At 42.2% G+C, this 26,672-nt stretch overlaps 1 protein-coding gene across 1 annotated transcript in view; it reads right to left on the reverse strand.

Annotated features, from left to right (window-relative positions):
* Positions 1–26,393, reverse strand: part of LOC311105567 (prostacyclin receptor-like) — a gene marked incomplete at both ends in the record, with an annotated part of 48,501 nt that extends 22,108 nt beyond the window's left edge. The window contains one exon of the mRNA XM_084147752.1: positions 25,566–26,393. Coding sequence (XP_084003878.1) covers positions 25,566–26,393 — 828 coding nt within the window. The remainder of the gene's footprint in view (positions 1–25,565) is intronic.
* Positions 26,394–26,672: the final 279 nt, after the last annotated feature.

Raw genomic sequence — 26,672 nt, forward strand, 5'->3', positions numbered from 1 at the left:
ATTTTAGTCGTTTAGCAGATGCTCTTATCCAGAGTGACTTACAGTAAGTGCATTCATCTTAAAATAGCTAGGTGAGACAACCACATATCACAGTCAAATATACAGGATGCAAACATTCCGTTCCAGGTAACCAATAAGGATGTATAGCGTTTTGCAAAAAAACATATTTCATACACATCTAAAAGATATAAATAAAATATCTGAGAAAAATTATATTTTTTGACACACATGAAGGTACCCATAAGCAATCACTTCTGATGAAAAAAACATAAATGTGAAACATTTTTGAAAATAGCGTTTTGGAAATGAACTCTTCACATGGTGAATCATTATGACTCTGTTTGACTGTTACAATTCCCATTTCCCTTTACAAGGGTGTGAGGAAATCCAAGGAAATCCACAAAACTTCCCACACTTTCGCCAATAATTCAGAGAAACCTGGATTATTTCCTAACAGAGAAATGCTCGCAGTAACTCGCGGTAAAAAGAAAAAGCTAACTGCAACAAGGTCTGTACTGCAGTGAACTCAAAACCCAGAAGTTGTCCATATCAGACAGTATTGCATGCTGCTTTATAGCAGTGGTTCACGTGACTTGGCCACATGACTCCTGGGTTAGTTATAGGGTTTGTTTAATGTGTGTGTGCAGTATTTCACTTCTATATGTGCATGTCCTGGGATAAGGAGGGTGAACCAACACCTCATACAAGTGGCCTATTGCTCTACACCTACCGCTGTATATCCTGTCGTAGGGCTTTTTTTTACTACTGTAAACATTGACTGTTCTTGTCTGCACCAAGGTGAATCTTAGTTTTGCACGCTGTCAAAATGTCCTCCCACCTGTGACGAGTTGAGTTCCCACAAAAGTTAAAAGTCTACAGCCACAACAAAGTGCAGCATCAAATAGAAGCCCTTGGTGGTGGCCAAACAGATGCTCATGCTTTTTTCTCTCAGTCGGGAAAACAGGTGACGGTCCAGAAAAATAATTCAGTGTCAGATCTGATTGATGACTGCTTCCTGGATGAGACTATGAGGTCATCACTTTATGCCAGCAGCTGCCACTGTGGACTCTACACAAACCAGCTGTGCTCCTTCTTAACTGTTACCATCTCGCTCACTCTCTCTCTAACCTCTGATTCCCTCTAACTTGACTTTCTTCCTCTCTCTGTGTATGCCGTATCTCTTCTAAACCCTCTCACAGTCTTTGTCCCCCACTCTTTGACAAAATCAACCGTCTGTCCTGCTGCACCCTCCTCTACACACTAGTTTGAACCAGGATTCTGCTGTCGTACTGTTCTTATTGCAGTCAAATACCAGTAAAGGTAAACACAGGGACAAATCCTCACAGGTGTGGTGCTTCAAGGTGCAGACGACTGTGCTAACAACCTCTGTTTTGATGGATGAACAAAAGGCTCTGGAAAAATGTGTATGAGCCAAAGGAGAATAAAAGGAGCATAGAAATTGAGTGATGGGTTTCTGTGTGGGAAACTAAAGAGTAGGAGGGAGATTTCACACTCTCAATCATTTGAGCAGCATAGTCAGATGAAGTGCTATGAAACTCCCCATCTGTCATAAAATGTCCCCTAATCTCATCCATAAAGCTACACTTCATCTCCCACACTAGCCTGCAACACTAAGCTGGACTTGCATCACACACAGCAGGGACGGGTCTATGAAGAGCTTTAGCTTGGGCAGCTAGTATCAATACAACCAGTCACTACAAAGATACAGGCGTCCTTCCTAACTCAGTTGCTGGAAAGGAAGCTCATGGATTTCAACATGAGGCCAATGGTGACTTTAAAACAGTTACAGAGTTTAATGGCTGTGATAGGAGAAAACTCAGGATGGATCAACAACATTGTAGTTACTCCACAATACTAACCTAACTGACAGAGTGAAAAGAAGGAAGAAGTATTCCATGCATCCTGTTTGCAACAAGGCACTAAAGTAATACTGCAAAAAATGTGGCAAAACAATTAACTTCTTGTCCTGAATACAAATTGTTATGTTTGGGACAAATCCAATACAACACATTACTGAGCACCACTTTCTATATTTTCAAGCATATTGGTGGCTGCATCATGTTATGGGTTTGCTTGTAATCGTTAAGGACTGTTTAAAGTGTTTAACATGACTACCTCATCGCTGTACCCCACACATACAATTATCTGTAAGGTCCCTCAGTTGAGCAATGAATTTCAAACACAGATTCGACCACAAAGACCAGGGAGGTTTTCCAATGCTTCCCAAAGAAGGGCACCTATTGGTAGATGGGTAAAAAAAAGCAGACACTGAATATCCCTTTGAGCATGGTGAAGTTATTAATTACACTTTGGATCAATACACCCAGTTACTACAAAAATACAGGCGTTCTTCACAACTCAGTTGCCGGAGAATAACGAAACCGCTCAGGAATTTCACAATGAGGCCAATGGTGACTTTAAAACAGTTACAGAGTTTAATGGCTGTGATAGATAATAATGGCGCCGGAGGATATGGCTGCCGTTTTATGGGCTCCTAACCAATTGTGCTATTGTGTGTGTTTATTCGCGTAATTTGTAACTTACTTTGTACATATTGTTTCTGCCACCGTCTCTTATGACGTAAAAGAGCTTCTGGATATCAGGACAGCGATTACTCACCTCGTACTGGACGAATATTTTTTTTAATGAGTCGGATTTGAAGGATTTACTTCAGACACCTGACAAGGCCCAAATCCCTGTCATTCGCAGGACAAAGAGACATCGGGGACGTAGGTCGGGGTGCTTTGTAAGGATCCGACGGCGAGTGGGTAATCTGCCTCTACCATCAGTCCGATTAGCCAACGTACAATCATTGGCTAACAAAATAGACAAGCTACGATCATGAATATCCTACCAACGCGACATTAAAAACTGTAATATCATGTTTCACTAAGTGGTGGCTGAACGACGACATGGATAACATACAGCTGGCGGGGTTTACGCTGCATCGGCAAGATAGAACAGCTGCCTCCTGTAAGACAAGGGGTGGCGGTCTGTGTATATTTGTAAACAACAGCTGGTGCACGAAAGCTAATATTAAGGAGGTTTTGCTCGCCTAAAGTAGAGTATCTCATGATAAGCTGTAGACCACACTATTTACCAAGAGAGTTTTCGTCTATACATTTCGTAGCTGTATATTTACCACCATAAACCGATGCTGGCACTAAGACCGCACTGAATGAGCGGCGCTCCTAGTGGCCGGGGACTTTAATGCAGGGAAACTTAAATCCGTTTTACCTAAAAAACACTCTAGACCACCTTTACTCCACACACAGAGACGCGTACAAAGCTCTCCCTCGCCTTCCATTTGGTAAATCTGACCATAATTCTATCCTCCTGATTCCTGCTTACAAGCAAAAACTAAAGCAGGAAGCACCAGTGACTCTGTCATTAAATAAGTGGTCAGATGACGCAGATGCTAAGCTACAGGACTGTTTTGCTAGCACAGACTGGAATATGTTCCGGGATTCTTCCGATGGCATGGAGGAGTACACCACATCAGTCACTGGCTTCATCAATAAGTGCATCGATGACCTCGTCCCCTCAGTGACCGTACGTACATACCCCAACCAGAAGCCATGGATTACAGGCAACATCCGCACTGAGCTAAAGGGTAGAGCTGCCGCTTTCAAGGAGCGGGACTCTATCCCGGACGCTTATAAGAAATCCGCTATGCCCTCCGACAAACCATCAAACAGGCAAAGCGTCAATACAGGACTAAGAATAAATCGTACTACACCGGCTCCGACACTCGTCGGATGTGGCAGGGCTTGCAAACTATTACAGACTACAAAAGGAAGCACAGCCGCGAGCTGCTCAGTGACACGAGCCTACCAGATGAGTTAAATTACTTCTATGCTCGCTTCGAGGCAAACAACACTGAAGCATGCATGAGAGCATCAGCTGTTCCGGATGACTGTGTGATCACGCTCTCCGTAGCCGATGTGAGTAAGACCTTTAAACAGGTCAACATTCACAAGACCGCAGGGCCAGACGGATTACCAGGATGTGTCCTCCGAGCATGCGCTGACTAACTGGCAAGTGTCTTCACTGACATTTTCAACCTGTCCCTGACTGAGTCTGTAATATCAACATGTTTCAAGCAGACCACCATAGTCCCTGTGCCCAAGAACACTGCCTAAATGACTACCGACCCGTAGCACTCACGTCTGTAGCCATGATGTGCTTTGAAAGGCTTGTCATGGCTCAAATCAACATCATTATCCCAGAAACCCTATACTCACTCCAATTTGCATACAGCCCCAACAGATCCACAGATTATGCAATCTCTATTGCACTCCACACTGCCCTTTCCCACCTGGACAAAATGAACACCTACGGGAGAATGCTATTAATTGACTACAGCTCAGCGTTCAACACCATAGTGCCCACAAAGCTCATCACTAAGCTAAGGACCCTGGGACTAAACACCTCCCTCTGCAACTGGATCCTGGACTTCCTGATGGGCCCTCCCCAGGTGGTAAGGGTAGGTAACAACACATCTGCCACACTGATCCTCAACACAGGGGCTCCTCAGGGGAGCGTGCTTAGTCCCCTCCTGTACTCCCTGTTCACCCGTGACTGCATGGCCAAGCATGACTCCAACACCATCATTAAGTTTGCCGACGACACAGCAATGGTAGGCCTGATCACCGACAACGATGAGACAGCCTATAGGGAGGAGGTTAGAGACCTGGCAGTGTGGTGCCAGGATAACAACCTCTCCCTCAACATGATCAAGACAAAGGAGATGATCGTAGACTACGTGAAAAAAAGGGGCAAGCGGCACCGGAGCGCCAAGTCTATCTCCAAAAGGCTTCTTAACAGCTTTCTTTGGAAAGGGTTCTACATGGAACCCAATAGGGTTCTACCTGGAACAGAAAGGGTTCTACCTGGAACCAAAAGCGGTTCTTCAATGGGTTCTCCTATTGGGACAGTCGAAAATCCCTTTTTTGTTTCTAGATAGCACCTTTTTTTCTAAGAGTGTAGCGCTGAACTGCGCATGTGCAGGCCATCAAATCAAAGGCACTCCTTTGATATAAAGTTGTTTTTGACAAAAATGAAAACGTGTCAGTTTGTCACTTTCACCAGATTGGAGTAATAACATGTTCAACCACTTAAGACATTGGCTCGAATCTAGGTTGTGTTTGTGAAAATGAACAACTAAGGAAGAATGTTTCACTCTCATTGACTTCTCAAACCCCAAACTGGACTGTTTGGTCTGTTTCGCAAGTGTTCCCCGATGTCTCGCAATGTTGCGCCTCTGGGTTTAGAAACTCTGTGGTAATACTGCAAAAAATGTGTCAAAGCAATTAATCCATTCAATTTATTATGTGACTTGTTAAGCACATTTTTACTCCTCAACTTATTTTGACTTGCAATAACAAAGGGGTTGAATACTTATTGACTCAAGACATTTCAGCATTTCATTTTAAATTAATTTGTTAACAATTTCGAATAGCATAATTCCACTTTGACATTATGGGGTATTGTGTGTTGGCCAGTGACAACAAATATCAATTTAATCATAGCCATAGCCATAACACAACCAAATGTGGAAAAAGTCAAGGGGTGTGAATACTTTCTGAAGGCAGTGTATCTCCTTGAATCTACAATTTATGTTCTTAACCCTGGGCAACATGGACCTGGGAGGCTCACTAGGATATTGGTATCAACAGTACTCCACCAATTATCAATTGTTCAACTCAATACTTCTTGTATTCCCTTAAAATGTTTTTTTTTCTTCTTTTTTTACATAAATGCACTGTAATTTCATCTTTAAAACTGATTTATTTTCTCTCTAATAATGGCAAAATGTGTAGAAATACAGGATATTAGCTTTAGAGCTGCAACAAGAAAAGGTCTCTCTGCCCCAAGAAAATATGTGTTGAATTGCAAGAAATTAGCTTGAAAATTGAAAACAAAATCCTCCCCAGGGCCCGAGACTTGGTTAGTCCGGCCATGCACTGCCAAAGGCAAAGTAAAACTCCTTGTATAGTATTTTTATGTCACTCAGGTGGTGTTCTGATTATGAGGGGGTCCCTGATGAAAAGGGGTCCCCGGCCCCAAAAAGTTTGAGAAGCCCTGGTCTAAGATCCCTCCCAATGTGTTTTCCAATTGGTCTCATCCTCACAACGGGAGGAAGCCGGAGTATTGAAAACAGGGGTGGCAATAATTTTGACCTCTATCTTTTTTACATGTTTGTTTTGTATTACTTGTGCAACAAAAAGTCTTTATCTGACCAACTGCATTCATAAACATGTTTTTGCATACAATTTGCTCAATATTTGTGTTATTAATTTTATGCACTCTTTTTAAAGAGTGCCAATAATTTGGGACCTGAAAAGTGTCCCTTTAAAGTGTCCCTTTACTTTTTCCACATTTTGTTACGTTACAGCCTTATTCTAAAATTGATTAAATTGTTTTTTTTCCTCATCAATCTACACACAGGTTTTTAGAAATTGTTGCTAATTTATTGAAATGGAAAAAATGGAAATATCACATTTACATAAGTATTCAGACCCTTTACTCAGTACTTTGTTGAAGCACTTTTGGCAGCGATTACAGCATCGAGTCTTCTTGGTTATGACGCTACAAGCTTAGCACAACTGTATTTGGGGAGTTTCTCCCATTCTCCTCTGCTGATCCTCTCAAGCTCTGTGAGGTTGGATGGGGAGCGTTGCTGCACAGCTATTTTCAGGTCTCTCCAGAGATGTTTGATCTGGTTCCAGTCGGGGCTCTGGCTGGGCCACTCAAGGACATTCAGAGACTTGTCCCGAAGCCACTCCTGTGTGGTCATGGCTGTGTGCTTAGGGTCGTTGTCCTGTTGGAAGGTGAACCTTCACCCCAGTCTGAGGTCCTGAGCGCTCTGGAACAGGTTTTCATCAAGGATCTCTCTGTATCTGATCTCTTTGCTCCGTTCATCTTTGCCTCGATCCTGACTAGTCTCCCAGTCCTTTTTGCTGAAAAACATCCCCACAGCATGATGCTGACACCACCATGCTTCACCATAGAGATGGTGCCAAGTTTCCTCCATTTACATTACATTTTAGTAATTTAGCAGACGCTCTTATCCAGAGTGACTTACAGTTAGTGAGTGCATACATCATTTTTCATACTGGCCCCCCGTGGGAATCAAACCCACAACCCTGGCGTTGCAAACGCCATGCTCTACCAACTGAGCTACATCCCTGCTGGCCATTCCCTCCCCTACCCTGGACGAATTGTGCGCCGCCCCATGGGTCTCCCGGTCGCGGCCGGCTACGAGAGAGCCTGGATTCGAACCAGGATCTCTAGTGGCACAGCTAGCACTGCGATGCAGTGCCTTAGACCACTCCGCCACTCGTCCTCCAGATATGACGCTTGGCATTCAGGCCAAAGAGTTCAATCTTGGTTTCATCAGACCAGAGAATCTTGTTTCTCATGGTCTGAGAGACTTTAGGTGCCTTTTGGCAAACTCCAAGCGGGCTGTCATGTGCCTTTTACTGAGGAGTGGCTTCCGTCTGGCCACTCTACCATAAAGGCCTGATTGGTGGAGTTTGCAGAGATGGTTGTCCTTCTGGAAGGTTCTCCCATCTCTACAGAGGAACTCTAGAGCTCTGTCAGAGTGACCATCGGGTTCTTGGTCACCTACCTGACCAAGGCCTTTCTCCCCCGATTGCTCAGTTAGGCCGGGCGGCCAGCTCTAGGAAGAGTCTTGGTGGTTGCAAACTTCTTCCATTTAAGAATGATGGAATGCACTGTGTTCTTGGGGACCTTCAATGCAGCAGACATTTTTTGGTACCCTTCCCCAGATCTGTGCCTCAACAGAATCCTGTCTCGGAGCTCTACGGACAATTCCTTCGACCTCATGGCTTGCTCTGACATGCACTGTCAACTGTGGGACCTTATATAGACAGGTGTAGGCCTTTCCAAATCATGTCCAATCAATTGAATTTACCACAGGTGGACTCAAGGATGATCAATGGAAACAGGATGAACCTGAGCTCAATATCGAGTCTCATAGCAAAGGGTCTGAATACTTATGATTAACCTCTGTAAACACAGCCACTTCTCTGTAACTCCATCTTCCACCAGACCAGTAAATCAATCTATACCCCAAATAAACCACCAGCTGGTAAGGACCCCCTGTTAGTGCAATCAGTAAATAATTTAACAAATGAGTCCCGAGCCATCAATTGATCAGCATGCAAGACTTCAGCTGATTGCTCCACATCTTAATGAAGACGCAGGGCTACCAGAAGTCAATAGGACTAACAGTGTGGCATCATGGTGACGTCTGAGTTTTAGGGTTAGGTTTACGGTTACGGGTTTGGAGAGTGTCCCTCGATCACCTCTATCGATTTCCATCTGACACGTTTAATCTAAAACAGCTCTATGCACTATAGAAGTGTTTTCAGGAATCTCACAATATGGAGACAGTCCGCCAAGGGCTAGAGAAGCACATTGCAGAATGCATACATATTAAAGGGCCCGAAGTGGAGACTGTCGGGAGTCAGAAGTGAGCCATTTGCACACAGTGTTGGGAAGTAACTGATTAGATGTAATCAGTTACATGTATTCTGATTACCAAAAAAATGGAACCGTAATCAGTTACAGTACCAGCAAAAATATTGTAATGAGATTACAGATGCTTTTTTTTGTTCTCTCAATGACATTCAACTCAGCGTTGAAAACCTGAGCGAAATCTATGGAGTGATATTTGCCATTAGGGTGACTGACTGGGTCAATGAAACACATAATTGGGTTGATCCCTGTGGCCCTATGGCCCTCTCTCAGAAAACAACAGCTTGGGGATGTCAAGGGAAATTATTTGTTTGTCTCATCTATTTCTTCCCCCTCTCTCAGATAAATTAGTCCTTCCTCCATTACTCTATCTTTCTCTTTTCCTAATGAGGATGCCTTTAAGGTGATTGTGATCTCAGAGAGGAGGAAGAAGGATTGAGCTCCATCCTGTTCTGCCATCTCTCTCTCTCCCTCTGTCTCTTCTTCTCCCTCCCCAAACCTCAGTTTCCCTCTCTTTCTCTCTCACTTTGCAACATCTGTTCAAGATCTTCCTGCACCTATTCACCACTGGCAATCATTTTCTTGATGCCAACGACAAAGGATGGGTGGGTGGACACATCCTGCAGGATATACAGTATCCTTCCTGCTCCTGTGATACGTTTGCGTTAATCCCTCTCTGTGCCACACGTTGGAAGTGCGAGTACTGGGGCAGGTGGAAAATGTGACGCACCAAACATCACCACATCTGTGGTGGCTGAGTCTGTGCACTGCCAAACCCCTTCTGAACCAGTTGTCTGTTAGCAGTTAGGTATTAAGACTAAACAGAACATTGTGTTTCACTGAGACATAACATAACAGCATTTAAAGATAACAGCTGGGCCTGGGATCCTTTGGACACAGCAATTACTACTAGATCTAGAGGATGGAGACAGGCACAGAGACCCTGCTACACTGGTGTGTGTGATTCCTAATTCATTCAGAGACGGAATTCTCATTGTTCAGGTCACAAAGGCTGGCTTTATATCACTATACACTGACCTTTCCACCAGAGACCTGGATGAGCCTGACAATAGGGTGATCTATTTCTATAAGCCCTGCCTAGAGCACCTGGGACTAAATGGAGGCTCTGGATTGTCTAAGTGTTTCACTCACTCTCCCCTTTACAGTATTCTCTCCATCCAGTAAGGCCTGAACTTTAATATGGATGGATGATTGGATGACTTCTCCCCACAAATGCTACACTAGCTATTATTGAGAGGTGAATGCCTTTCTAAGGCCAGTTGGCAATACATTACCAGAGTACAGCTCTCCTCACTTTACAAGCTAATCTTTGCCCAAAGTTTTGACTTCTTTCCCACTCAGATCCCACAGTCGGGATCTGCTTAGTTCATGTGATTACATTGTGATTTCCAGAGTTAAAGAGAAGGACATTTCTCATGCTGGCACCCATGAACAAGGTAAGCTAGCCTCAATGGCTGTCCAATCACTGGAACATTACAAAAGCCTTTACCATTATCCTTTGAACGTTACGGAGGTCACAGATATATCATTGCAGAAAAACAGGTCAATATTGTACTGCTGAGCAAGGCAAAGTACGAAATGTCAATCTAGAACCTGAGTCCTTCAACCAAAGCATATTTTGGCCGGGCCCATAAATGGTGGTTTGGATCGATGTGGATAGCTGTTTTGCGTATGTGGGTGCCAATGTTAACATTTCAACAATTTTGTGCTTACTGTACACTAAAGTGTTATGGAAGTGCCTAGTAGAATCACTGATCCCACATCCCTCTTTCCTAATTTCAACCCTGCCCTCTTTTGACCTCTGTATTGATGAGTAACCTGAAGTGCCCAGATTGCTGCTTCACCCACATGAAAAAAATACTATAGTATACTATGGTATAAATACTATAGAATTCACTGTAGTGTTTTTCCCACAGTTGATTTATTCAAACCAAGCTGCTTACCTATTGCAGATTCAGTCTTCCCAGCCTGGTGCAGGTCTACAATTTTGTTTCTGGTGTCCTTTGACAGCTCTTTGGTCTTGGCCATAGTGGAGTTTGGAGTGTGACTGTTTGAGGTTGTGGACAGGTGTCTTTTATACTGATATCAAGTTCAAACAGGTGCCATTAATACAGGTAACGAGTGGAGGACAGAGGAGCCTCTTAAAGAAGAAGTTACAGGTCTGTGAGAGCCAGAAATCTTGCTTGTTTGTAGGTGACCAAATACTTATTTTCCACCATAATTTGCAAATAAATTCATTAAAAATCCTACAATGTGATTTTCTGGATTTTTTTTTCTCAATTTGTCTGTCATAGTTGACGTGTACCTATGATGAAAATTACAGGCCTCTCTCATCTTTTTAAGTGGGAGAACTTGCACAATTGGTGGCTGACTAAATACTTTTTTTCAGATTTTTGGTTTAGATGTCACCTAAATGTCTTATCACTGTTCAAATGGGAATACAATGTCAGATATTTTGTTTCTTTATAAAATTGTCAATGTGCTTCATCTAATAGCACAACCAAATGACCTGGATTGCAGTTGAGATTATATTAAAGTACATAGTACAAGTGATCAATGCTGTTTCAGATTTTTATAGCATTTGTGCAAATTTCCAAAGTCCTGAGAACTTTGCATGCTATCTTGAACATGCATAAGATCTATGATTACTTAAAAATACATTTATTGTTACAGTAACCTCACAATGTAGCCATGATGTGTTACTCATTTTAAGGTTAAATAAATACTGTTATATTAGTCTGTAAGATAGCCTTAACTTTAGACTCTTTACTTTATTACAAAGGTAATATTGAATTTGGTTGTATTTGGTTGACAACACAACCAAATATTAACATTTAAAGGAGAAGTATCTACTGCTTGGATAGTTCCATCTGAGCCACTGGCTTAATCCTATTCTATAACTTTAATTTTTGGTTGAGATGAAGAAGTGAATCCAACATATAATTTGTTAACAAGATCATAGGCTATTTACTGTATTGCAAAAGTGATTTTGAATATTGTTTGGTTGTCAGTGCAACCAAATGTAAACATTTGAAGCAGATGTATCTTTTGCTTGGATAGTTCCCTCTGTGCCACTGAATCTGGCTTTAATTCCAGTTTTTCTAGAAATTAATAATTTATATGTTGGATTCACGTCTCCATTTCAACCAAACATCTACGTTTATGAATGGGACTAAATCAAATCAAACTTTAAATGTACTTTCAATGAAGTTTCATTTGATTTAGTCCTATTCTTTAACTTACATTTTTGGTTGAGATGGAGACGTGAATCCAACATATTTTATATTAACTTGTAAATTCCATTTGAAATCAACCAAAGCTTGAAACCCTAGGCCTATATGTATTGTCTATTTTTTGTTTAATCCTGTGCTGAATTTAAACAATAGCTGTTAATGGATTCCCGAAATGCTATAGCCCTAAATAGCACCATTGATGATATATGATGGAAAAGGTATGGTTACATTTCCTTTGCTCTGTTGAACCTACCATTTGCAATGACTTTGATTGCAACAGTGAATTGATGAAGTGGCGATTTCTCAACAATCATTCTCACGATAGCACTTTGGTAATAGTGAGAAATGTCAAAGCAGGGCTGGGTTAAAACATTGGATGGGAGATCAAAAAGATAGCTGTAGATAGGTGATCAACACTCCAGCAGGAGGTACTTCCCAGCCTATAATTTTTTTCTCATAGTGGATATTATCTGAAATTGTTTCAAAGGTACAAATTCAACATATGTTATACAAGGTTTGTCTATGTTGAAAATTGGTTATCATGATGACATAATCCTGTGGGTGAAATTTACGTTGATGACTTTTTAAAAACCCAATATATTTTCCACATAGATTCCACGTCACAATACAGTGACAAATTACGCTGAAACAGCATTGACTTAACCAGTTTGTGCCCAGTGGGGTATGTATTCACACCCCAGAGTTAATACGTTGTGGAAGCACCTTAGGCAGCAATTACAGCTGTGAATCATTTTGAATAAGATTCCACCAACTTTGCACAACTCTTAGACTGGATCATACAGGAGCACTCAACATCTCTTTGAGAAGCCATTCTGGTGTGTCTTTGGCCTATTTTTTTTGCAATTGTCCCGCTGAAAAAGAAAACTCTATCCCAGGTTTAGGTATTGAGAAGACTGAGGCAGCATTTCCGCTAACATTTTACCTGGGCTCTTACTCCTTTCATATTTATTTTGATCATGACATACTACCCAGTGCCTTCTGGTGACAAGCATACCCATAACATAATGCTGCTACCACAATACTTGAAAAATACAGAGGGTTTCACTCTGTGTTGTACTGGAGCCAGTACTTTTTAATTTAGGCCAAAAAGTTTATTTTTTTGCCATGTTGTCTTGCAGTATTACTTAACTGCCTTGTGGCAACCAGAAATTATGATTTGGAGTGGCTTTTTCAACACAGGCGTCCTTCTTTTGACTTTGTCATACAGGACATCAATTTGGAGTGAAAGCAATGTTGTTGAGCCTCTGTATTTTCAAGTATTGTGGTGGCAGCATCATGTTATGGGTATGCTTGTCACCGGCAGGGACTGGGGAGTTTATCAAAATAAATATGAAAGCTCAAATAAGAAGTTAGAGGAAACCCTGCCACGGTCTTCTGGATACCTAACCCTGGTATATTTTTCAGCAGGACAATTACACACACTTTAATGCCAAAGACACACCAGAATGGCTACTCCAAGAGGTGTTGAATGTTCCTGAATGGTCGAGTCTCAGTCTTGACTTTAGTCTGCTTGAAAATCAGAGACAAAGTTTGAATATTGTTGTCCATCAATGACTCCCAACCAAACTTACTGAGCTTGAGCAATTTTTACAAAAACAAATGTATATATGTTGCCCTGAGAGTTGTGCAAAGTTGGAAGAATCTTATTCAAAATCATTTACAGCTGTAATGGCTGCCAAAAGTGCTTCCACCAAGTATTAACTCTGGGGTGGGAAGACATTCGCAATCAAGACATCTTTTTTTTATTATTATTATTATTAATTTGGAAAATGTTCTATAATTGTTCCTTCATTTTTCCTTCACAAATGTGGAGTAGGTTGTGTTCATCTGAAAAAATAAATAATCTAATTTAATACATATTTTGGTCTAAGGCAGCAAAATGTGAAGACTGTGCAAGGGGAGTGTAAACTTTCACTAGGCACTGTATGTCTCAGCCCCCTCCTATTACATCTACAGTGCCTTGCAAGGGTATTCACATTTTATTGTGTTACGAAGTGGGATTAAAATTGATTTAATTGTAATTTGCTATAGACAATCTACACAAAATACATGTAATGTCAAATTTTAAAAATATTAATAAAATATATATAAATAAAATAGAGTCCTTGCATAAGTATTCAGCTCCCTGAGTCCATACGTGTTAGAAACACCTTTGGCAGCGATTACAGCTGTGAGTCTTCTTGGGTAAGTCTCTAAGAGCTTTGCACACCTGGATTGTGCAATAATTGCCTATTATTCTTTTCAAAATTCTTCAAGCTCTATCAAGATGTTGGGGATCATGGCTAGACAGCAATTTTCAAGTCTTGCCATAGTATTTCTAAAGCTGCAATATGTAACTTTTTGGGCGACCTGACCAAATATACATAGAAATGTGAGTTATAAATCTGTCATTTACATTGAAAGCAAGTCTAAGCAGTGGTAGATCTGTTCAATATGCGTTATTTCTATGCTTACCATTCTTAAGTTTAGTTTTTGCACCTTTTACTTCGGTTTTGTACACCAGCTTCAAACAGTTGAAAATACAATGTTTTTGGTTATGGAAAATATATTTCACAGCGGTTTAGATGGTAGAACGATTTTCTACACTATACTTGCTTGTTTTGTCAAATAAACTGAAATTAGGCAAAGTATTAGAATTGTAACAACCAGGAAATGGCAGAGCGATTTCTCCATAGTGCATCTCTAACACCCTAGAGTCGATGTCCGCCCCTCCACAGAAATCTAATTAACATTATAAAAAAATCCCCATAAAAATCTGTCAGTTTACAGTGGATTCGTAAAGTATTCAGACCACTTCATTTTTTCCACATTGTTATGTTACAGCCATATTCTAAAATTGATAAAATAATTTTTTCCCTCATCAATCTACACACAATACCCCATAATGACAAAGCGAAAACAGCTTTTTAGAATTGAAGGTCCCCAAGAACACAGTGGCCTCCATCATTCTTAAATGGAGGAAGTTTGGAACCACCAAGACTCTTCCTAGAGCTGGCCGCCCGGCCAAACTGAGCAATCTGGGAAGAAGGGTCTTGGTCAGGGAGATGACCAAGAACCCGATGGTGACTCTGACAGAGCTCCTGAGTTCCTCTGTGGAGATGGGAGAATCTTCCAGAAGGACAACCATCTCTGCAGCACTCCACCAATCAGGCTTTTATGGTAGAGTGGCCAGACGGAAGCCACACCTCAGTAAAAGGCACATGATAGCCCGCTTGGAGTTTGCCAAAAGGCACCTAAAGGACTCTCAGACCATGAGAAACAAGATTCTCTGGTCTGATGAAACCAAGATTGAACTCTTTGGCCTGAATGCCAAGCGTCACATCTGGAGGAAACCAGGCACCGCTCATCACCTGGCCAATAACATCCCTACGGGGAAGCATGTTGGTGGCAGCATCATGCTGTAGGGATGTTTTTCAGCGGCAAGGACTGGGAGACTAGTCAGGATCGAGGGAGAGATGAACGGAGCAAAGTACAGAGAGATCCTTGATTAAAACCTGCTCCAGAGCGCTCAGGATCTCAGACTGGGGCGAGGGTTCACCTTCCAACAGGACAACGACCCTAAGCACACAGCCAAGACAACGCAGGAATGGCTTCTGGACAAGTCTCTCAATGTCCTTGAGTGGCCAAGCCAGAGCCCGGACTTTAACCCGATCGAACATCTCTCTGGAGAGACCTGAATATAGCTGTGCAGTGACGCTCCCCATCCAACCTGACAGAGCTTGAGAGGATCTGCAGAGAAGAATGGGAGAATCTCCCTAAATGCTTCAACAGAGTACTGAGTAAAGGGTCCGAATCCTTATGTACATTTAATATTTCAGTTTTTTTTTTTATATATATAAATTTGCAAACATTTCTAAAAACCAGTTTTTGCTTTCTCATTATGGGGTATTGTGTGTAAAAAAACAACAACAACAACAATTTCATCAATTTTAGAATAAGGCTGTAACGTAACAAAATGTGGAAAAGGTGAAGGGGTCTGAATACTTTCCGAATGCACTGTAAGCTACAGATATCTGTTTTTTTTGCATTGAATGCATCTCAATCCACCACATCCACGGTGAAAGAGGACAGAGCTAGAGCGGTGTTTGTCAGACCATGAGACATCCCGAAAATCGGTCTTCTCACAAAATCTCCTGTAGCGTCCGAACGGTTTGGCCTACAAACTATTATGACCCCTCTATGGAAAGATGAGACTCTCACGAACACAATGGTATTTTGCTCTACAACCCCCACAAATGTCTTGGGACTCGTCTGAAGTCGGTACAGCCAATCTGCTAACTTCTGTCTGTAGCATCCAAACCTTTTGGGCTACACACTAATATGTTATTTTGCTCTAGGTTGCCCACAGGCCTCACAATACTCGTCTGAAGGTCGCCCGGTGTCAGTTGAAAAAATGTATGTAAGTATACAGTTGAAGTCTGAAGTTTCTTGTTCTTGTTAACAAACTATTGTTTTGGCAAGTCGGTTAGGACATCTACTTTGTGCATGACACAAGTAATTTTTCCAACAATTGTTTACAGACAGATTATTTCACTTATTCCAGTGGGTCAGAAGTTTACATACACTAAGTTGACTGTGCCTTTAAACAGCTTGGAAAATTCCAGAAAATGATGTCATGGCTTTAGAAGCTTCTGATAGGCTAATTGACATCTTTTGAGTCAATGGGAGGTGTACCTGTGGATGTATTTCAAGGCCTACCTTCAAACTCAGTGCGTCTTTGCTTGACATCATGGGAAAATCTAAACAAATCAGCCAAGACCTCAGAACAAAAATTGTAGACCTCCACAAGTCTGGTTCATCCTTGGGAGCAATTTCCAAATGCCTGAAGGTACCACGTTCATCTGTACAATCAATAGTATGCAAGTATAAACATCATGGAACCACGCAGCCGTCATACCGCTCAGGAAGGAGACGCCTTCTGTCTCCTAGAGATGAACGTACTTTGGTACGAAAAGTGCAAATCAATCCCAGAACAACAGCAAAGGACCTTGTGAAGATGCTGGAGGAAACAGGTACAAAAGTATCTATATCCACAGTAAAACGAGTCCTATATCGACATAACCTGAAAGGCCGCTCAGCAAGGAAGAAGCCACTGCTCCAAAACCGCCATGTAAGTCGCTCTGGATAAGACTAAAATGTAAATGTAATAAAAAAGCAAGACTACAGTTTGCAACTGCACATGGGGACAAAGATCATACTTTTTGGAGAAATGTCCTCTGGTCTGATGAAACAAAAATAGAACTGTTTGGCCATAATGACCATCGTTATGTTCGGAGGAAAAAGGGGAATGCTTGCAAGCCGAAGAACACCATCCCAACCATGAAGCACAGGGGTGGCAGCATCATGCTGTGGGGATGCTTTGCTGCAGGAGGGACTGGTGCACTTCACAAAATTGATGGCATCATGAGGAAGGAAAATTATGTGGATATATTGAAGCAACATCTCAAGACATCAGTCAGGAAGTTAAAGCTTGGTCACAAATGGGTCTTCCAAATGGACAATGACCCCAAGCATACTTCCAAAGTTGTGGCAAAATGGCTTAAGGACAACAAAGTCAAGGTATTGGAGTGGCCATCACAAAGCCCTGACTTCAATCCTATAGAACATTTGTGGGCAGAACTGAAAAAGCGTGTGTGAGCAAGGACGCCTACAAACCTAACTCAGTTACACCAGCTCTGTCAGGAGGAATGGGCCAACATTCACCCAACTTGTTGTGGGACGCTTGTGGAAGGCTACCCGAAACGTTTGACCCAAGTTAAACAATATAAAGGCAATGCTACCAAATACTAATTGAGAGTATGTAAACTTCTGACCCACTGGGAATGTGATGAAAGAAATAAAAGTTGAAATAAATCATTCTCTCTACTATTATTCTGACATTTCACATTCTTAAAATAAAGTGGTGATCCTAACTGACCTAAGACATGGAATTTTTACTAGGATTAAATGTCAGGAATTGTGAAAAACTGAGTTTAAATGTATTCCGACTTCAACTGTATATGGAGACTGTTTAGTGCCAAAAATAAGGGGTTAAATACAAATGTTTCCTGATGTTTCTTATATCGCTCAGATATAGGACAGACACTTCAGAACAAACTTCCTTAAGATTATATCTGTTGTTCCATGTAGTGAATCTGTTATTCAATGTGTTTATATGGGATAATAGCAATAAGGTCAAATAAACATTTTCATCAAATATTTTTTGGGGGATACTTCAAGCGGTCTTAAAATTCTAAATCAAATAGCAAAATGATCCTGGGTATGAAGTTCTTAAAACAATTCCATATATAGCATTTAAAAATCATGTCAACCCCTATTATTTCACACAGAGTGAGCTTTTTATGTGATTTGTTAAGAAACATTTTACACCTGAACTAATTTAGGATAGCTTAAGCAAAGTGGCTGAATACTTATGTAACGACTATATTTTATGCTTTTCATTTTTTTAGTAATCTTTTTTTTTAATCAAAAAAATCTTCCACTTTAAAATTAGAGTATTTTGTGTATATAGTTGACCAAAAATCACAATTAAATCCATTTAATCCCACTTTCTAACACAATAAAATGTGAAGAAATCAAAGGGGTCTGAATACTTTTGTAAGGCACTGTAAATGACCAATGACATTTACAATCAGATCGATAAAAGACTCAGACCATCGATTGTTCATCAGTGAACAGGACTTCAGCTCTTATACACATCAGACAGATGTATTACATACAAACACAACCTTCTCCCAAAACGCTATCACATCTTGGTGTGATAGATCAGCCACAGTGACATACAATAGCCCTCAGAGCGGCAAGGGCGATCGTTTAATGATACCAATCTATTCTGCTCTGTGTCACAAACGCTTTACACAACCACATGCAGGATGTAAATCAAGCAGGGTGAAAGGGAATTGAAGGCCATATGAACAGCGCTGAGAGGCCTAGCAAATTACCATACTGCACGCAGCTGCTGACTGTGTCAGCTGGTGCAATGTCTGCAGTCCTGTTATGTCATATATTGTTGTACCTTTCACCTTTTCACACCTGAAAAAGTCCCTCCTCAGTAAACCACAAAGCAAATATTATAAAAACCTACAGACTCCATCATCATTGGTCTGAGCCTGTAATGTTAATTAAACAACCACATTTTCTGTCTGGATTAAATTTACTGTTGGGGAACAAGACTGATTCTAACCACTATTACACGCAGAAACTAGTGCACAATAACAGAATTAAGCTGGGACTCCTATTTTTCACTGTATTGCAAAGTTAAACAAACCATACAACTCTATGCACAGGGACTACTTTGAACAATTTCCACTGAAAACTTTCCAAAAATAAATTTACTCAAAGAACAGTACAGATGGAAAGTTTGGTTACAGAATGACGGTAAAATCTCCCTCAGTTTTTTATGTGACCGCGTTTTCCAAAAATTCTGTTAAATATCTACAGTGGGGAAAAAAAGTATTTAGTCAGCCACCAATTGTGCAAGTTCTCCCACTTAAAAAGATGAGGGAGGCCTGTAATTTTCATCATAGGTACACGTCAACTATGATAGACAAAATGAGAAAAAATATTCCAGAAAATCACATTGTAGGATTTTTAATGAATTTATTTGCAAATTATGGTGGAAAATAAGTATTTGGTCAATATCAAAAGTTTCTCAATACTTTGTTATATACCCTTTGTTGGCAATGACACAGGTCAAACGTTTTCTGTAAGTCTTCACAAGGTTTTCACACACTGTTGCTGGTATTTTGGCCCATTCCTCCATGCAGATCTCCTCTAGAGCAGTGATGTTTTGGGGCTGTCGCTGGGCAACACGGACTTTCAACTCCCTCCAAATATTTTCTATGGGGTTGAGATCTGGAGACTCCAGGACCTTGAAATGCTTCTTACGAAGCCACTCCTTCGTTGCCCGGGTGGTGTGTTTGGGATCATTGTCATGCTGAAAGACCCATCCACGTTTCATCTTCAATGCCCTTGCTGATGGAAGGAGGTTTTCACTCAAAATCTCACGATACATGGCCCCATTCATTTTTCCTTTACACGGATCAGTCGTCCTGGTCCCTTTGCAGAAAAACAGCCACAAAGTATGATGTTTTCACTCCCATGCTTCACAGTAGGTATGGTGTTCTTTGGATGCAACTCAGCATTCTTTGTCCTCCAAACACGACAAGTTGAGTTTTTACCAAAAAGTTCTATTTTGGTTTCATCTGACCATATGACTTTCTCCCAATCCTCTTCTGGATGCACTCTAGCAAACTTCAGACGGGCCTGGACATGTACTGGCTTAAGCAGGGGGACACGTCTAGCACTGCAGGATTTGAGTCCCTGGCGGCGTAGTGTGTTACTGATGATAGGCTTTGTTACTTTGGTCCCAGCTCTCTGCAGGTCATTCACTAGGTCCCCCCGTGTGGTTCTGGGATTTTTCCTCACCGTTCTTGTGATCATTTTGACCCCACGGGGTGAGATCTTGCGTGGAGCCCCAGATCGAGGGAGATTATCAGTGGTCTTGTATGTCTTCCATTTCCTAATAATTGCTCCCACAGTTGATTTATTCAAACCAAGCTGCTTACCTATTGCAGATTCAGTCTTCCCAGCCTGGTGCAGGTCTACAATTTTGTTTCTGGTGTCCTTTGACAGCTCTTTGGTCTTGGCCATAGTGGAGTTTGGAGTGTGACTGTTTGAGGTTGTGGACAGGTGTCTTTTATACTGATAACAAGTTCAAACAGGTGCCATTAATACAGGTAACGAGTGGAGGACAGAGGAGCCTCTTAAAGAAGAAGTTACTGGTCTGTGAGAGCCAGAAATCTTGCTTGTTTGTAGGTGACCAAATACTTATTTTCCACCATAATTTGCAAATAAATTCATTAAAAATCCTACAATGTGATTTTCTGGATTTTTTTTTCTCATTTTGTCTGTCATATTTGACGTGTACCTATGCTGAAAATTACAGGCCTCTCTCATCTTTTTAAGTGGGAGAACTTGCACAATTGGTGGCTGACTAAATACTTTTTTACCCCACTGTATATTTACTCCGAATTAAGATTCAAAGATGTCTGCAGAAAGAATGGGGCGTCAGCTATGATATGACACCTTAAGTTAGAAAAAATCACTTTTGGTTATTGAACTACAGTAAGTGAAGTGGATTAACATCCGATAACACCTGTCAAACTCATTCCAAGGAGGGCCAAGAGTCTGCGGGTTTTTGCTCCTCCCTTGTACTTGATTGATGAATTAAGGTCACTAATTAGTAAAGAACGCCCCTCACCTGGTTGTCTAGGTCTTGAAAAGAAAAAACTAAAACCTGCAGACACTAGGCCCTCTATGGAATGAGTTTAACACCCCTGCAATAACAGAATGATGGTAACAGAATTGCATCATGGGTCATAATTATGAAAGTCATTCTCTTCATGGTGATGTATCCTGAATAGGTACATGAAGGTAGAAAAATGTAATATCCTCCTTTGCATGTTTGGGTATTATTCTACACACTGGCTATTATTCTAATGAGCTCCGCCCCCAAACAAGACCAAATTTGGTTGGTCCGGACTGGACCAAATCTGTACCAATCATAAACGTCTATGTTTCACAAGTGTGGACATCACAGACCAGCACAGTAGAATACAGTACAGCACAGCACAACACAGCATAGCACAGTAGAGTAGAGTATAGTACTGTATTGTACAGTACAGTACCATACAGTAAATGATACTGTACTCTACTCTAGTGTGCTTTACTGTACTGTACTGTACTGACCTATACTCTACTCTACTTTTCTATACTGTACTGTACTGTTCTGTACTGTGCTGTCCAAACTTGTGAAACAGACACCAGTTGAAATAAAAATTGTTATTTACATTTGATTGTGTTGTCAACTAATGTGAATTCAACATGAAATCAACAAAAAAAATCTATATGACATTGGATTTAGGTTAAAAGTTGGGTGAAAAAAATACGAAATGTCCTTATATTAATGACTTTTTGCTAATCCAATCAGTTTTCCACATATATTCAACATGATATTGATTTTATTAAACTGTTGAAACGACGTGGAAACATTGTTGATTCAGTGGGCTTTGGTTTGGTTCAGATTTTAACTGACCAAATTTTTTACTGACTACTTTTCTACCTTCATGTACGTCCAGTGTCAGTCGGTGCTCAGTGGGTGAAAGGTCTGGTTACAGTAAATGGAAAGAAAAGGGGCTCATGGGTAGGTGTCAGTTAGAGCTAGGAGAGGTAACATTAACTGGAGAGAGAGAAGAGACACTCTTGCTTTGACCACCCTGCGACAGAAAGAGAAAGAAAACAGTTATGAGCAGAGCATAACAGAATGCCAGTGGAAGAGAGGATAGTAGCAGGTCACCCAACTGTGAATTCCCATTGTAGCCAATTCAGTTGCTGTCATTCTGTTACTGATTTGGAAACAGAATGACACATTTTAATCACTTAATAAATCATAAACCAAATTGCTTTCCGTAAAAACACGAACTAATTGTTATGTCTACCTTTACTTGTTACTTCTGTAAACTTTCATTATTTTTGGTGACAGAATGACAAGACACTAGGCAATATTTCTTAAACTTACAGAAGGCAAGAGCCCTTTTCCATCTGTTTGACCAGAAAGCCTTTCCTTATTCCACATTTTTAGGATGGAAAATGGTTGAATAATTGATATATGCCTTTTATTTTATTTTTTAAATAGACTCTTAGCTTTCATTTGACACCAAATTTGATATGCTCCTATGAACTTCACGTTAGTGGTCATGGAGCCTTTTATACAGAAATGCCCTACACTGTATCAAGCAGCATCAGTTCAGCTGGCTCCTCATCTCTCTCTCTCTCTTTCTGGTTTTCAACCTCTCTCTCCTCCCTCCCTCACGCCATCCATCCCTTGCAGAGTAGACAGACTGAAAGCAAACTCATCCTCCTCTTATCAGCCAAATGCACCATATTTATCTCTTCTTTCCATCTCTCTCACATTCACTTGTTCCAGCTAGCCTCACTAGATTACATTACTTGTGGTGGTGCTAAAAGCAGACCGCTGAGAGAAAAGCATCTATTCTTCAGCGCCTAGCATTGTGCTCTACTGTATAGTGTTACATTACTGTGTTTGCATTCCATTAATAAGAACTGGACAGAGAGACGGCGGCGTGCCTGTGAGTCTGTACTGTGTGTATGTGTGCTCAGTATTGACAGAAGTGGTTAGCGTATTACGTAAACTAGACTCTCTATCCTATTGCCACTCTACCATATTAAAGAGGGAATTACAGAAACTATAGTCGTTTCTTTCCTCCATCCTGCATGTCCTCTTGCTCAGGTTTCCATCATGTTCCAACAGTCTTTCAACTCCAGAAAGGCATGCAGTCTTACGCTCTAACCCCACATCCTAACTACAGGACTGGGGCTGTAGGCCAAGCAGCTGTGCTTAGCTGAGCGGAGAGAGAGACTACTGCCTTGACATGCACTGGGCTGAGCTGCACTCATCTCATCCTATACACACTCCTCCATTACCTCGCTCTCATACACTCATATTCACATTCACATACATACACACGCATGCACACACACACACACACGTGCGCACGTACAGTACATACACCCCCCTCACACACACCACACAGACACACACACACCGGCAGTGTGGCATGTTGGAGGTGGTGTATGAGTCAGTCAGTTGGGTGAATCCTTAATAAACAGGCTATTCAATTATTCACCAGATTAACGGCCTCGATGTGACACTCAGGATGTGTCCTGGCTTAAATGATTTCCCTTAGGCAGGGGCGCTCCCCCCCTCCCCCCTCCATTTTGCCATGATATCTGAATGAAAGTGACTAACAAAATCAATGGGGGCCCCCTGAAGGTCAGGGCCCTTGGGTACGTGCTCTGCGTGCCTGGTCGCTATTCAGCCATGATTACTGCAAGTTTAGATAGCTGGCTAGACTAACTTACCAATCAACATTTTTTTGTTGTTGACATGGCTAATTGACTGACTGTCAGTGACCGACATAACAAGAGAAAAATTGCTGACGCTCAACCAAATTTCGAACTTGCACCTTGTGTATTCTACTATTCTAACTCTCAACAGTAAGTTGAGACCCAGACTGAGTTCCCTTTTTTTTCTTCTAAAAATAAATATATATTTTTTGGGGGGGGGTTGTGGGCCCCCTAGCGGCATGGGGCCCTAAGCGACCGCTTATGTCGCTTACGCCTGGAGCCGGCCCTGATCAGGTATCACAGGCTCAGGCCCAACCTGCAGGGGAATCTTTCTTACCATCTGCATGTGAATCAAACTGACTGTATCAACACATTTAGTAGTATTTGGTTAGATTTTAATTTGAACAAGTATGCCAAATCATTGCTGGAGGGTGGAGGAAACCATCTGGTCCAAGAAGTGACTCAGGAGTCAGGACGTGCCTTTATATTTCCCTAAGGTATCAACCACAGATCCTGACTGAGATTGCATTAAGAGAGTTCCTTCAAAACCTCTGTCAACTTTCTGTCTCATCATGGAGTATAACCCACAGGCAGCAGAGAGACCTCAGGGAGACAGTTGGTTTTGAATGACTCAAAGAAAAGGGCAACAGTTGACGTTCCAGTCAATTACCCTCATTACTTGTAGTTACTCTTTAACTACTTTGGCATCTGGAATGTCATTACTCAACTGTACTTAGTAGCACAAATCAATGATTGAACTTAAATCAAAGGAAACTGGCAAGCTTATTTAGTGTGTAATCAAGGATAGCAGGCATATATCTTTACACTCAACCAGTGACTTTCAGCAAAACATAGATTGTTTTGGTTTCAACCCTCACTTTATCAGTATTTCAACAAATGTCCATATGTATGTCCGTGTGTCTGTGTATCCGTGTGTGTGTCCGTGTGTATATAGTATGTGTGTGTTTGTGTGGTAGTAACAGCCAGAAGGGACAGAGACAGGAGGGTGCCTCCCCAGCTCAGTGTCAAACCCAGTGAACAGCACCCACAGGTAGGGATAGCCCAAGCAGAGACCCGCCCAACAGCCCTCTGGGAAGGGAGGGGCCAGATCCAGTCCTCCAGGGCTGGCAGGTTTAGCACACACCTCTCAATTAGAGGAGCAAAACATAAACGGCCGGTTTTATTTACGATCCAAATAATGATTGTCTGGTTACGCAACCAAGGGATAAACCTCTCTGGGTGGTGGATATGTCATAACGAACGGCCCCATGGGAGTATAGGAGAGGAGACTGGCCCCGCTTATTTTTTGAAACAGTTTCCTTGGAATAATGGTTTCTCCCACATCTGATACTTCCTCAAAAGCAATGCGGTTCTTATTTTCACTTCAATATCAAGACACCAAAGCGATCTAACATTCTGTTTACACAGAATGCTAACATTATGTGTGCATAGAGTGAGATCAGGAGCTGAGAGAAGTGGTTTTGAATGTCTAATAGCTACAGTATGACAGTGTACTGTAGGGTCATGACTAGGTATCAGACAGAATCACATACAGAGAGATCCAGACAGAGAGGATAAGACAATTGAAGAGACGCAAAGAGTCAAAGACTCAGAGTTAGTCAAAGAAAGAGGTCAGTCAGTCACAGGAAAAGTGAGTAAATACAGTGACAGTCACACTGAGAGTTTGAGTCACAGATGATAAGTCACAGAACGTGTGTCACATAGCCAGGGGCCACACGTACGCACACAAAAACATGCACACACATAAACAAACACACACAACAACAAACACACATGGATATGGGTCAGACATAGAGAGGTCAGAGGTCAACTCACAGTGAGCGGCAAAGAGCAGACAACGAAGATGACCGTCATGGAGGCCAGCAGCATCAGGTGGTCCATCTCCTCCTCCCCCTGTCCGAACCAGCCCAGACTCATCCTCCTCTTCCTCCCTCCGTTCACCACCGAACCACGGCGTGTCATCTGGCTGCGGTGCATCCGGCACAGGCTGACGATCACCGAGCCGTTGCACACAAACACTGCCACGATCAGCAGCGCCATGACCGAGGCGTAGGACAGCGAGAACGCCAGAACCTTCCTCTCCTCGTCCGCCCCCTCGCCCGCCGCCTCCATCTTGATGAAGCACCACGTGCCGGGGCAGTACTGCTTGTGGCGGCCGTAGCCAAAGAATGGCAAAACACAGAAGGCGCAGGTGAAGATGTAGATGAGCAGGAGGGCCACCTTGGCGAAGCTGCGTCGGACACACTTGGAGTAAAAATAGGGGTGGCTGATGGCCAGGCAGCGCTCCACGGCCATGGCACACAGGATGAGCATGGAGGCCAGGCCGAAGAAGGTCATGGCAAAGGCGAAGAGGCCACAGAGTCCCTGGTCCCCAGTGAGCCCCAGCAGGGATCGCTGGCGGGCGTAGCACACAAACACCAGGGGGCTAAGGAAGCAGGTTCCCAGCAGGTCTGTCAGGGCCAGCCCCGTCACCAGGATGCAGAAGACGGAGGACTTGGTGCGCCGCTCCTTCTGGTGGACCCCTAGGATGGCCAGGGCAATGAAGTTCCCCATCACCCCCAGGATGAACATCACTGTGCTCACCACCGGGTTCCCGTTCGTGTGGATATGGGTGCTGTTCTCGCAGCTCTCGTTCGACAGCATGACTGGAGGTTCAGTGTGTGTGTGTGTGTGTGTGTGTGTGTGTGTGTGTGTGTGTGTGTGTGTGTGTGTGTGTGTGTGTGTGTGTGTGTGTGTGTGTGTGTGTGTGTGTGTGTGTGTGTGTGTGTGTGTGTGTATGTGTGTGTGTGTGGGTGGGTGTGTGTGTGTGTGTGTGTGTGTGTGTGTGTGTGTGTGTGTGTGTGTGTGCTGTGTGTCAGGCTGTAAGTATTGTGGTGTGCCCCCTCAAGCTCTTGAAGTCACCCTTTTTCGGCAGCAGAAGAG

Source organism: Coregonus lavaretus (assembly GCF_964263955.1).
Source record: "Coregonus lavaretus genome assembly, chromosome: 30".
Classification (NCBI taxonomy): domain Eukaryota; kingdom Metazoa; phylum Chordata; class Actinopteri; order Salmoniformes; family Salmonidae; genus Coregonus; species Coregonus lavaretus.